Source organism: Toxorhynchites rutilus, chromosome 3 (genome assembly GCF_029784135.1).
Source record: "Toxorhynchites rutilus septentrionalis strain SRP chromosome 3, ASM2978413v1, whole genome shotgun sequence".
Taxonomy (NCBI): Eukaryota; Metazoa; Arthropoda; class Insecta; order Diptera; family Culicidae; genus Toxorhynchites; species Toxorhynchites rutilus.
In genome coordinates, this window is record NC_073746.1 from 306,536,067 (window position 1) to 306,550,434 (window position 14,368).

The following is a 14,368-nucleotide window of genomic DNA, read 5'->3' on the forward strand; positions in this document are numbered from 1 at the left end:
TACCTGCTGCCGACACCGGTTTCTCATCGAAGGCGATGAACGTCATGAGCTTCGTCAATGGATCTTTGAGCGTATCGTAGCGGAAGCCCCGGGTCTGACCACTACAATAAGCGGTCAACCATTACGGCGTGGGAAATTCAGATCGCAATCAGTCTGTTGCTGCCCGGTGAACTTACATGCGGTTTCCGAAGGTACCAAAGCGGTGAAGAAGTACCCGGTTCCAAATAAAGAGCGTTTTCCGACTGCTGATTCGGAAGCAAACACTAAAAAGGGTTCTTTTCAGGACCAAAAAATCATCTTTAATCTAAAGAGTTTATTGTTTTGTTATCACTCGATATACCCATCCTGTTCGGCTAAACCTTCCTGTTTAGCGATTGCGTTTGCCACTCGCCACAGGATTCACAGTTGGAAAATTTCTTTTTTTCTGTAAATTACATTTAATGCGATATGCCGAAGCACCACTCAGTATCGCATTGGAGGCGATTTCAACCTGTAATTGAACATTTGCGATGACAGTGGTACAGCTTTCACAGTTGGAAAATTTCTTCCCATCCAGCTTGGGACATGTTGGATCATAACTTGGACCCCGAACTCCATGTTTACAAAAATGTCCAACTAAATATGTCGCATTACAGGTCCGTCCAATTAGCTAAATGTCAAACTAAATGTAAATTAATGTACTTTCAATCTGGAAGCAATTTAAGAATCTGTGAAAATTGAATAATCGAGAAAGTCTCCAACCATCAATACGCTCAACACAACTGCCAAATTCTCAAACTCATCATATTCTGGCAAACAAATTATGAAAAAATCAATTTGTGTCTAATTATTATTTTGGATAATATTTTAGAATGCATTGAACTGTATTCCGTAAACTCTTTTTTGAAAGGTTTAATGGCCCTGATAAGCGCCGTGTTTTATGGAATGGTTCCAATTTAGAAAACTTAGTACTCGTGGTTTTGAAAAAAAAAACATTTCGAACGCCCTCGATGCCGCCTTGTTACTAACGCGCTCGGCCTAGCTACCCTTGCGGAGCAATTGGCGGATACACATACGGGAAACTGGAGACCAACACTGTTCGAGCGGGATTTTGCCTTTCCCTTCACTTTTCCTCCTTTGTCATGTCCAGACATGGCTGCTTGTGTTGGTTTGTTGATGTGATGTGATGCGAAACGATGTGGTGTACGGTTTGGATGAGAATGATCGTTACGGAAGGAAGGAAGATATTGTATTATAGAAACTTTAAACTTTTTCAGTTCATTCGTCTCTAACCTTGAGAAAGGCCCTTTGAAAACTCTACTCTACTCTACTCCAGCGCTACCACCTCCACCCTCCCCCTTGAGAAAGGCACTCGATCCCTCGCCGTCCAGCTCGTCCAGCAACGATGTTGTCCAGTCGGTGTCCATACAAAGAATGATCGTTACGGCAGCGGAGCGGGGATTTTTAAGCTGACTGGCTGGCTCGAGAATTACGCATGTGTGAGACTGCGACCAATGTTTCGTTCATATTTTTTCTTTTTCCTTTCCAATCGTGCTTCATTGTATTTCGCTGCTGCTCTGGTTGCCCGTTTTGGTCGGTACGATTTGAGGAGCACAAAATGGACCAATCAAAACTGGGCACATAGTGCATTTGGACAATGCTTGTTATTTCACAATTATTCAATTATTTATCTCAAGAAAAATGAAATGTTATTCGTTATGATAGATGCGTAGATATATTTCCTATCAATTGATGCAAAAACCTTTGCGATCTATTGAGAAATGCTCGAGTTATAAGCGTTCCAAATCTTGCATTTTTTCCTACTTGTTCAGTGCCTAGATTCTGAAATTGTTCATTCTGAAATGATTGGCGTGCAAGAAGTTTGCACCCAATTTTATAGTATCGGCGAAATCAATTATAATTCGCGCTCTAAGGTTTAGCATTTGAGTTTTCAACATACATAAAGAAAAATTGTCAATTTTTGAATATTTGAGCAAAACATTACTTCGAAGACCGGCAGACTAACTACCACGTCAGTCAAAAAACATTCAACTGATGGTGATTTTAAGACAAAGCACTCGGCTGGATACTTTTTTAGAATATATTTCAAAAACAAAGTAACAAGAAAAACAAAACAGCAACAATCGTTGAAGAAACGCCGTTTCAGAAATAAACCAAATTTTTTAATTTATGAAAAATTGTATTCAACTCCAGCCACTCATCTGTACGCGCCAAATCTGTGCCTGGAGCGCCACACGGTGAACTGGTGCCGCTTCAGCCCTTATCTTCGTCCTCCCACAACTGCTGCGGAGCGTTTGCTATCGTTGTGTGGCTTCGGTGGCTAGTACCAGTGGAAAACTGTGTCTCGAGTCAGAAGGATCTATCTGCCGCTTCCGTGCAGTGATACCGTACAACGCAAAACACACGCGCCGTCACGCGGTATTTTGGGGCCTTCGAGCGCGCAACAGTTCGGCACTAAGTAAGTCAATCAGTTAGTTGGCCGGAGAGACGGCGAAGGTTCGTTATCGGGACGTTCTGTTGTCACGTGGGTTTGATGCACGTTGTTCGGAGACGAACCCGGAACAAGGGAATATCCGTTAGCGAGAAAGAAATCATTTTCCACATCGCCAGGTCACGATTGGATTCTAATCGAGTGAAAAAGCGCCATTGAGGGAGGTTTGATCGTTTCGACGGGGAGGTCGTGTTATGTGCACATGTGTGTGTTGTTTTGGGAAAGGGAGGAATGAGTGTAATGCTATTTTCACACGCTAGTAATGCAAAAAGCGCAATCATATCAGAGTGGATCAATTTTTGATTTTGATTTGTATCGGTGTGCTCGGAATTGGAACACGGGCAGGTGAAAGATTCACTGTGAGATTCAATTAAAAAAGCACGTGCCCAATTACCCACATTCAGGTGACCTGGTTCCAGTGGGTTGAAGGGGGAATAGCAATCAAATTGGATACCGGCATCCCGAAGGAGCGTGTTGAGATTAACATTCCGGAACGATAGGCTCTGTGGTGGTATACTATACAGTTCGCGCGAACACAAAGCCTGAATGAAAACGCCGACTCGTGGTGGTTCGCAAAAACTAATTACTACCAAACAATTTGACTCTGAATTAAGAGCATAACACTCCAAATTTAAAATTCTACCAGCAGTTGAGCGAATGTTACGTTTTTGCGACCCTCGAGCGAGTACACGTTTTATCAATCGAGTGCCATAAAGGTTGTGAATAATGAAGGCAGCCCAAGTGTTGTAACCAGTAGGGGAAGAAGAAACCAGTGCAAAGAAAGAAAAGGTGAATTCAAGTGCTGTGGTGGAAAAATTTAATCAAAACGAGCAGAAAAAAAAGTTAAACAGTGCTTTGTGAACCTATTGCTGCTCCACGCTATTGGGAAGCGGGAAAATTCCGGAGCAAATTCATAGTGAAAATTCAGCCCAACCAACGTCTTGGCAGTCGCGAACACAATGTATCAGTATTATGAAACGGAATGGAGTATTTTGCCGCCGGAGCACAATCGCAGGTAATATACCATGCTATTTGTGGTTTAGATTCGCCTACGATGAAGCGGAAAAGTACATAAGTGGGGACATGAAATACTGTGGCGAGTATGCAAGCAAAACCTGCACGACGAATGGCGTTTGTTAGCTCAAGTGTAATCCAAGATAAGAGACCAGGGACGTTATCGGCACGATAATGACTGTGTTCACACAATGGTAGCAATACCGGGCAGCAGCCGGAGTGCACTTTGAATCAACAAAAATGGTATTCAAAATAAATGAGTCATGTGCTGCCGTCTGGTAGCCATTCACCGCATTCATATGTGTTTAAAAACGCATTCGACAGGAACAAAAGCCTTTCGCTACAAGTCATTGCACAGTTGCAAGTATGGAACAAAGGTTGAAATCCAGCTTTACCATGCTTTGTTTGATCAGGGTGACACAATGGCCTTCCTTGTCTGTGGTATCCTCGGGGGAAATATACCCCTCATATCAATGTTTTATTCCCCAGAAATTTTCTGGTGTTCTAAAATGTACATGTCGCAGCTGGCATAGACGAAGAAGGATTTGTCGAATCTTTACTTACATGACATTCACGGAGAGCGGAACAATCTCTCGTAAAACAAAGCGATCTCACTTCCCATCTCTGGGCCATTGTTTGATGGAAATGCTGCCAATATATCTGTCAAAAGTGGCACAATACTTTACCACTTTGCGAAGTTTTCCTTATTTTCTTCGACACAAAGATGGTTTTAAAGATTGCCACTTTGCAATATTTTCCTAAAAACTTGAGCAAGTCGAAACATTTCAATGGGAGATCCAGGATCGCCTCATTTTTTTCCATTCAATAGTTACTTACAGCTCGTCAGTGAATTTTTGAAACTCGCTCCAATTTAAAAAACACAATTAATGTCTGTGGTCGTTCAATAAAATTGATCTTGTTTCGTTGTGTCATTCACCTTTATTATGTTTGTGATTCCCATATTCACTTTTACTTTATTTACACATCACTTCATCTTTTTAACTTATTAATATTAGAGTTAGTAACAAATAACTAACCTTTTGCGTCCATTGACTATAATTTTTATGCCTCAGCTGGCTTTTCCAGTTTAAAATTCGTTTCGAAACGTCAATTCCCCGCATATGCCCAGTGCTCGAAGATTTCCTTTGAATAGAATCTCGAATCTGAACTGAGGAACATTCCAAACTTCACTAAGAAATCAAATTTGAAAAACACGATCATCAACAGATGATTATGATTTTCAAATTTGGTGCAGTTGGTGTCAAACTTCTGGAATATTTTGAGTCACATTGTCATATAAGTTGAACACAACGTTTGTATCGTGCATCGCATCCTTCTCAGTGAATGATAGTGATGATGGTTCACGAACAACTATCTCTTAACAGTCGATTCAGCGGCTGATTGACTTTCAGCTCTTGTGCATGCAAAGTATCCATATAAAATATTTTTTTTTTCCTTTAACTGGATTATTATTATACTGGTTCATATCGTAAATATCTATCAATGTTATGGACTAACCATCTATACCATCTATATGCATATATAAAAATGGATTCCTGTCTGTCTGAATCTTATGGACTCGGAAATTACTGAACCGATCGACATGAAAATTGGTATGTAGGGGTTTTTGGGGTTGGGAATGGTTCTAATGATAGTTCGAGACACCTCTCCCCTCTCTAAGGGGAGGCTGCCGACAAATGAAATACAAATTTCTGCATAACTCGAGGATTAATCAAGCAAATGAAACCATTTAGACATCTGGAGGTTTTAGGGTGCAATAAATGTTTCTATGGTGAATAGACACTCCTCCCCCCTCTCTAAGGGGAGGCTGCCGACAAATGAAATACAAATTTCTGCATAACTCGAGGATTAATCAAGCGAATGAAACCATTTAGACATCTGGAGGTTTTAGGGTGCAATAAATGTTTCTATGGTGAATAGACACTCCTCCCCCCTCTTTAAGGGGGGGGGGCTGCCAAACAAATTTAACACAAATTTCTGCATAACTCGAGAGCTAATTAAGCAAATGGAGCCAAATTTCGGATGTGAGGGTTTTTGGGTACGAGAAATGTTTCTATGATGGTATGACACCCCTTCCTCCTCTGAAAAAAGGAGGGGGTCCCATAAAAATAATGCACATATTTCAACCAAACATATCCCAACCAAACATGACAATAGAAAATTTTCGGAAAATTCGAAAAATTCAATTCGCATGTGTTCTACAATTACATATTGACAAGCGTTGTTAGTCTATTTGTAGTTTGTGGTAACGAAATTGATCTTCGTTCGAAAGTGCAAATGGATTTTAATGTGATAAAACGCACTCCTATATCATCTTCTATCTATATAAATAAAAATGGATCGCCGAATGTGTTGATAAGAGCAAAACTCGAGAAAGGAATTGTTCGATTTATGATTGTCTTCATTCTATCATATTTTCTGTATCAAACATTTATTCCATGTAACGGAGAAACATGTTATTTGCAAATGGATGAAGAATCTTGCACGAGAATTGTGTCTGGAAATAATCTGATATTATAATGTCGAGTTTTGATAGAAGTACTGAAATTTGATATTACAAAATAATTTTAAAGGGTAGATTAGAAGATTAATCAATGAATAGTTCTGCGATTGGACCCATGAACGTGTGCTTAGTAAGAAAACGTGGATGGATAATGAAAAATATATTTTCGGCGGGACGAAGTTTGCCGGGTCAGCTAGTGTATATATGAAAATGAAAAAAAGTAGTTTTGTTCTTTATCGCTAAATCTTAGACTCGTATTTTTTTTATTTTTTCGTCAGGATGACCATTCCCATTTTAGGGTGGCTCGAAAAGTCAATTATTTCCACTTTTTCCCAAAAATGACTATTTTTCAAAATTCATAACTTTTGAACCACTGAACCGTTTTGGATGATTGACATATCAAATTGAAGCCAATGAGCTAGCCTTCTACTATTTGATTGTAGTCGTTTTTTGTTGTTTCCATGGCCATGACCTAGAGGGCGTTATATTTTTTTATATTTTTTCTTGAAAGCTGAGGATTTTTTACATAACATATCTCTATATCAGAGATGCAATTTTTTTCGTTTTTGAGATATGATTTTCCAAAGTTAACCGATGGTTCGAAAAAACAATGTTTTCACCTTTTTTACATTACAAAAATTAATAACTTTGAACTACTGGACCGATTCAGATGATCGACATATCAAACTGAAGCTTATGAGTTAGTTTTATTTGAAAAAAAAATATTACTTTTGGAAAAAAATTTGATTTTCGCTTTTGTAGTTATCGATTGAGTCAGTTTTTCGTAGTTTTCTCACTTGAACATAGAGGGCGCTATATTTTTTTCAGAAAAGCTGAGATTTTTTTACATAACATCAAAGATGCTATGTTTTTCGTTTTTGAGATATAATTTTTCAAAGTTAACCGATGGTCCAAAAACACATTTTCCCCCTTTTATCCAAAAACGACTATTTGCAAAAAAATATAACATTTAAACTACTGAACCGATACAGATGATCGACATATCAAATTGAAGCCAATAAGCTAACCTACCGATGCTACATTTGGGTAATTTTTTTAATTTACAATTACCCAAATGTAGGGGGTAACAATTACCCAAATGTACCGATGCTACATTTGGGTAATTGTTACCCCCTACATTTGGGTAATTGTTAAATACCCTACACAATTTTAGTCAAAGAACGGAATGTAGAAAGTTATTTTGGTTTTCATTAAAAATCATCAACAAAATTTTTGGAAAAAAATTTGAAAATTAAAATTCATTTTTCTCGAAAACATATGATTTCAGAATTCTAAAAGAAATATATATAAATAGCGCTTAAAATTTCCAACAAGTTTTCCATACATCGGACGATGGGCACATTTATATGGGAAAAGTTTTTAGAAACAACAACTTTTTCATGTTTTTCTTTGCAAAAATGCTATTAATGTTCAATTCGTAACATTTTTTGTATAAATTATCGCATTTTAAATGCTCTGCTAATTTTTCTCTATTTAGAAACATGTCAAGAACATGTCAAACGTGAGAATTTACACACAAAAATGTTACGAGCAAAATATTGTTTTTTTTACATTAAACAAAATTAGTATAAGTTGTATTTTTTTCAAAGAAAACATGAAAAAGTGAAAACATGAAGTTTTTGGGAATTTCAAAAAAATACGTTTTTGAAAAAAATGAATTTTAATTTTTCAAATAATTTTTTTGTCAGCGAATTTTTTTTCCAAAATTTTTTTCATATTTTTTGTGGAAATTTAAACAAGTTCCTACATTTCATCCTTTGACAAGAATTTCGTAGGCATCATAGTTTTTAAGTTATAAATTTTTGTAAAAAATTAAGAAAAAATTTTTGTTTTTTTCAAAAAAGTAGTCTAATTGTTTTTCGAATATTTCAAGTATGCAAAGTTGCTTAAATAACCCATGTCTTTAAACCCACAACGTTTCACTACCATCTGAGATGTTGCTGCCAACTCCTAAGTTTTAAGGTTTAGTCACATCTGGCTGTTTCGATTCTGTCCATTCGCTTTCGGTTTGTAAATCATTTTGGAAGCACAAGATTTATTGCCATGATGTTACACAACGAGTGTCAGCCCACCTTGGACTTCTTGATGGTGCTCTCCATGTATTAAATTCTACAGAATTGGTCATCGGTCAGTTTGTGCGGAACACATATCATCATGATACACCAACAGCTGTTGCGCATTCCAGCCGGAAGTTGGAAATGGATAAGTTAGCTATTTTTCTCTTTATTTTTCTCTCTTAAATCTGTTTCGTGGAGGAGTTTTTTATGGAATCTAATTTTCTCGGTAGTCTTTACTGTGAACATAATAAATATTCAATTACGGATTTTAGATTCCAGACACCATATGCAGACCGCGAACTTCAGATTTCAAATTTCAGATGTCGTTGTGATACAGATTAGGGTTTCCCGTTTCAGCTTCGTTATTAATGATTTATCGCTTACATGGAATAGGAAATGAATCGTAATGTATGATGTATCATCGTTTTCTAGAATTCGAAGAGTGCAGAGTTGCCTTATTTCGTCGCAGAAATTAAATACGGTGTTATCGCTGAATTGCAGGTTTGAAATTTAATTAGAAAACTTTCTTCATTACAATATTATGAGATTACATATTGAACATCTAAGATTCTTGATTGAAAACTTTCATTGCTAATTCAATTTTTAAACTCCTATGATCTGAATACCAGTTTTTAAACTTCAGATTCAGAGATTTCAGACTCAAAACTTGAATTTCAAATATGGGTTTCATATTTTTGTAATTTCTTCAAAGTTCGAAAGATAATCATTCATCATCAAAAAACTGTTTCATCAATATGAGAGTTTCGATAGGAGAAGTAACATCGAGATTGAAACCTAATTTATTAATTCAGCCCACAAAGTAGTGAACAATAATTACGCGAGAAATTAATCCTACCAAAATTGAAACATAAACGCCCGGTAAACCAGAATCCAGCACCTGAAGGCACCTGTCAGACAATATAAAGTACCCTTCAACGAATTCTAATTCCATTTCTCCACAGAAAACGTCTGCCGGCTTGGTTATAATTACAATGAAAATAAAGAGGACGCTTAACAGAATCCAACCTGTGTGTGTGTGGAGGGCAAGAGTTTAGTTTTGGCATCTGTACATACAATTTTGTTTCCGCTGGTTCCCACGAGCCGGATTCTACGCTGCAACGTTACATGCTCCTGACGCTAGAGAACACCTTTGAGCGCAGCTGTCGCAAAACTTTTAACCGCTGTTCACATTAGTAATGTACGTTTAAATGGCAAGCCATTCCGGCGGATGTGGTTCTCGGAACAATTAGTGGAAAAACGCGGAAAAAATAATCCGCCTATGGCTCACCTCATGCGAACAAAACATTAGATTGAAACAGTGGAACCAAAAATATCATAGCTTCGCGGTTCATCGAGTTCGATTGTGAAACATTTCGAACAGGACGGAATTTAATTGACCGCATTCCCGAGCGTGAAAATAAGAGCAACAACAAAAAAAAGCTCACTACAGATATGAATGGCAATTTTCGGCCTCGACCTCTAATTGGACGCATCGCATTTTTATGCTTTCATTTTGGTCATAAAAACTCATCACTTTGGTTGTGGTCGACGAGGAATGGTGTTTTATTGCCTGTACCGACGTGTTTCGAATTTCGCCTCGCAAATATGATCACCCCCGCATTTGAAAGCACGGTAGTTCAGCCGTTATTCATTCCCCATGTTGAAGTTCTTCTGTGCGGATAAACTTCATATCTTCAGTAGGATTTAATTACAGCCCGCCTCTCGCCGTGATTTCCCTCACTTTGAAAAACGTCACCCACACGCACACGTACATTCTAATACATTGAAGCCACATGCTCTACTAAACTAAAAACAACTCTTCTATCCGGTGTTGTTTTGAGTGGTGTTGGAATTACTATTTCCCACTCCGCCCCCGCGGCTGCAGTTGTAAGCACATTCGTAGCTAGGTGGAACAAATTAGGACGAAACCAAAGGTGTTGCGTGTTTCCCACGTATAATCGCTGCTTACCGTGTCTGTCGCATGGTTTGGAACCGGAGAACGGTTCGACTTTACCCACCCATGCACAACCCTTTTCGCTTTGTGGTATCTCGGGTATTTTGTCTTTCCAGGACTTTGAAGTTTCGAGGGCACTCGGATGTGGTTCACCACTTCCTCTAGCATTCGGAACAAAACAGTTTTTCGAGGAGGTGACAAAGCATGCAATAGCCAAAACAAATGCGGTGTGGGGTAAAAGTGTTCCCATTCAGTGTGCTTGTAAAACTGGAAACGCACTCAACCTGCTAAATAAAAATAGAATTAAGAAGTTTTTTTGCATAAACACATGAAGTTTTCTTGCTGATAGAGACAATTTACGTCCCAAGTTCTGTATGCCATGCTCACTTAATTATTTTTTGAATAGCTTTTAGTGTTTACAAGTAGAGTGGTGCGGGGCAAAAGGGCGCATTGACCTTTTTGAAGCAAACGAGCATAAAAATTCGACAACAGTACATTCGTTTGATACTTTATTAAACCTGCAGCTCACACATGCACCCGTGGGCGAGTGGTTAGCGTCTCACATTATCATGCCGGGTGTTCGGGTTCGATTCCCGTTCTGGCCGGGGGATTTTTCGTCAAAGAAATTCCTTCGACCTGCACTGTGGTCACGCGTATTCTAGAGCTTGCCCCTCGGAATACATTCAAGGCGTGTTATTTGGCTTAAGAAATCTCAACTAAGTATTAATAAATGACGCTAGTTAATGCATACGTTGAGACGGCAGAAGTTCCACAGGGAACGTTAACGCCATTCAAGAAGAAGAAGCTCACACATATCAACATGATACATTTTATGAAAGTGGTAAAAAGATATGAGGTAAAAATAGTTTTGCGATGTTTTGATCTAATTTTTTTTTAATTTTGGGGATGACGATTTACTTACCTGAAATAACTGGAAAGTTCGAAACTACACTTCCAAGAAAACCTTCATTCTATAGTAGATGATAGTGCGTATTCGTTTTTGTGAAAAAGTTCAAGAGCTTTTTTTAAAAATTCGATTAGTTCAAAAATTTCTTGTGGGGCAAAAGTTCGCACCAGTATTTTGCTCTCAAAAAAAAAAATAAAATGTGTTCAACCAAATTTTGAACGGGATCCCCAAGAAGAAAACTGATTTGAAGAAATGCAATCCAGAAATGCTGTCGGGCCGACAGAGGCTTCGGGAGGGTGTCTCGAAGCGTCGGACTGCGGCAGATTTTCGGTATTTCTGAATCAGCTCTGAGGAAGAGGCTCATATCAGTAAGTGATCTGTGATTTGAATCTGCTTTTATTGACATTTCTACTTCTGCTGGGATGTGCCAGCGAGCACCTAGGGCGGTTCAGACCAGTATTTACGAGTGAGCAGTCTGAGCATATGGTTATTACAGAGAGATGCGTGCAGATTATTTTCATATATATTCGACATGAATCGGTTCAGTAGAACTTGAGATATCGTGTACGCCAGTTTGAAAAAACTAATTTCGAGAAAAACGCGTTCTAAGTTGATTGTTATGGCCGTAGCAGGTTATATACCACATCACTAAAATGGCTCTTACTCCGTAAATAACAGGATGTTCGATATGTCCTTTCTAGGATATATTCTTGAATGCCTAAACTACAGAAATATGAAGGAAAAAAAATTGGATTTTTTTTCAAATGTCTAAACTAGAATACTGCCTTAAACAGTCAGTATCAGGATTGATGCGGCTTAGTCTACATCAGGTTTATATGTCAAAAATTAATTATATACCACGAGTATAGATTACGTACAAAAAAATAATTTCTGTGGGAACTTGAGTGATCGAAATGATTTATGTCAATATATCAGCTGTGGGTAGGATGAAGATCGCCGGGTCAGCTAGTTTGTTAATTAGAAGAATTCTGTTTCAAATGTTGTACATTTTCAGGTATCTTATATTGTCAGTCTCCATCCTCCCAAAAATTTCCACGTGGTATGTTCGACCATAACAGCCATCCATCTCCACCCATAAAACATCATAAAGGGTGTGTCACATCAAATTGCATCACGTAAAAAACGCTGTAGAAATTTAATTTTTAGGAATTATATCTTCAGCTTTCGCTTATAATCAGATAAGAGTGTATAGATCACGTTGGCCATGCTTCACTGTCAATTTTTCGTGAATTTGGAAAAATGTCGTCGAACGAAAAAGAGCGTCGTGAATTAATCCTGTGCACTCATTTTGAGAATCCGGAGTTGTCACATCGGGACATCGGTAAGATGCTGGGAATCGTCCAATCCACGGTCAGCAGAGTACTAAAACGATACTTCGAAAACCTAACCGTCGACCGGAAGGTGAAGAACGGCAAAACTGGATGCTCCGTCAGTGAAAAAGATCACAAGCGCGTAGTTAAGCAGTTTACACGTGATCCGAGAAGTTCGGTTCGGGATGTCGCCAATAAGCTGAATTTGTCAAGTTCATTCGTCCAGCGGACCAAGCAGCGGGAGGGCCTGCGTACATACAAGGTTCAGAAGGCTCCTAACCGCGACGAAAGGCAAAACATGATGGGGAAGACGCGAGCCCGGAAGCTGTACACCGAAATGCTGACGAAGCCGCATTGCCTGGTAATGGACGACGAAACCTACGTCAAAGCGGACTTTCGTCAGCTGCCGGGCCTGTTGTTCTTCTCCGCAGAGGACAAATTCAGCGTTCCGGAGCAGATTCGCAAGCAGAAACTATCCAAGTTTGCCAAAAAGTACATGGTGTGGCAAGCGATCTGCTCTTGCGGAAAGCGGAGCGCCCCCTTCGTGATGACCGGCGCGGTAAACGGGCAGGTTTACACGAGTGCCTACAGAAGCGTTTACTACCACTATTGAAGCAGCACGAGGGCCCGACCATCTTCTGGCCGGATCTCGCTTCGTGTTGGAGTGGTACGAAGCCAACGGGGTCACCTTCGTGCCAAAGGAAATGAACCCGCCCAACGCGCCTGAACTTCGCCCAATAGAGAAATATTGGGCGATTATGAAGCAGGCCCTCCGGAAGAACCCAAAAGTTATCAAATCGGAGGCGGACTTCAAGAAAAAATGGATTTCTGTTCAAAAAAAACTACAACCTGACGTTGTACAGAAACTTATGGACAGGGTAAAGAGGAAGGTGCGAGCATACGGGCTTGGGCTCGAAGTATGAATAAAAAGAAAATGCCAAAAGTTGTTTAATAGTTTTTATTTTACTGTCTAAAATTTTCAAAATGATCGGTCTACTGGGCGAATTTCTATAGCGTTTTTTCCGTGATGCAATTTGATGTGACACACCCTTTACAACACCTTCCTCCAGCCCACTGGATGGTGCCTACACACTCTAGTAATGATGCTTCTCCCGCTGGTAATTATAAAGCATTTATTTTTGTTACAAGTTACCTCAGAAGTACAATTCAACAAGTGCGCACTTTTGCTCCGTAGGGTGCGCACCTTTGCACCCACTATGGGGCAAAAGTACGCATTTGTCATATTGTATTAAAATAGGTTTTGGTCCAACTACAAACAAAATTAGATAAATTATTGTACTACGTTTCGAAGGTAATATATATAGTTACAATTTGGTCAGCAAACTGAATTTTATTTGCTTTTATCTCAAGAGTTATTGGACGACAACAGTTAGGTGCACACCTTTACCCCGCACTACTCTAAAGGACGAGATTTTTCTCAAATGATAATCGGAAGTTGACGCGTGTTGTGTGACAGTACATTGTCATTAAGAAAAGTCGCTTTGTGTTGTCATTCCTGATATTCGGATCGTTTTTGGAGTTTTCAATAGTTTTCGGTAACGTTCACTATTGACGGTTTCACCGATTTTCGAAACGTCACGACTACAACTCGCTGATCCAGCAAAAAAAAACACAACATTGTCTTATTTCCGAAGCGGTTGCTGTGGCCGGTTGGTCGAAATTAATGTATGGCCTTTTGCGCTTGAGATTCATGAAATATATCCTCTTTTCATCCTCGGTTACGATCCGATGCAAAAATGATTTTCTTTTGCACCTTGCTAGCAAAATTTCGTGAAGGCTATTCCGATTTTCCTGTTGTCTGTCAGTGTAATCATGTAGAACCCATTTTCCCCATGACTTTTGATCGCCGGAGAACGGTTGAATGATCAACACTCAATTTTTCTACGGGTGGTTGTTGACCACTTCGATCAATAAAGTCTGTTGTTCAGCGTCTTCTAATTCTTTCGATGGTTTTCCACGTTTCTTGATCATCGAAATTATCACTTTCAATCTTTTTGAACCACTCATAGCATTGCGATTTGCCAACATCCTATGCGAATCGGAAGTGG

The 14,368-nt window shown here is 39.0% G+C and overlaps 1 protein-coding gene across 3 annotated transcripts in view; it reads left to right on the plus strand.

Moving 5' to 3' along the window:
• The first annotated feature begins 2,318 nt into the window (after window positions 1-2,318).
• LOC129777047 (AP-1 complex subunit gamma-1-like) overlaps window positions 2,319-14,368 on the plus strand; it is a 124,530-nt gene continuing 112,480 nt past the window's right edge. Inside the window, exons 1-2 of one of the 3 annotated variants that reach the window (XM_055783099.1) lie at window positions 2,327-2,458; window positions 3,138-3,506. In XM_055783099.1, coding sequence (XP_055639074.1) covers window positions 3,451-3,506 — 56 coding nt within the window. In that variant the 5' untranslated portion in view covers window positions 2,327-2,458; window positions 3,138-3,450. Of the gene's footprint in view, window positions 3,507-14,368 lie in introns of all 3 variants that reach the window. The other 2 variants (XM_055783100.1, XM_055783098.1) reach the window with 2 other exon arrangements.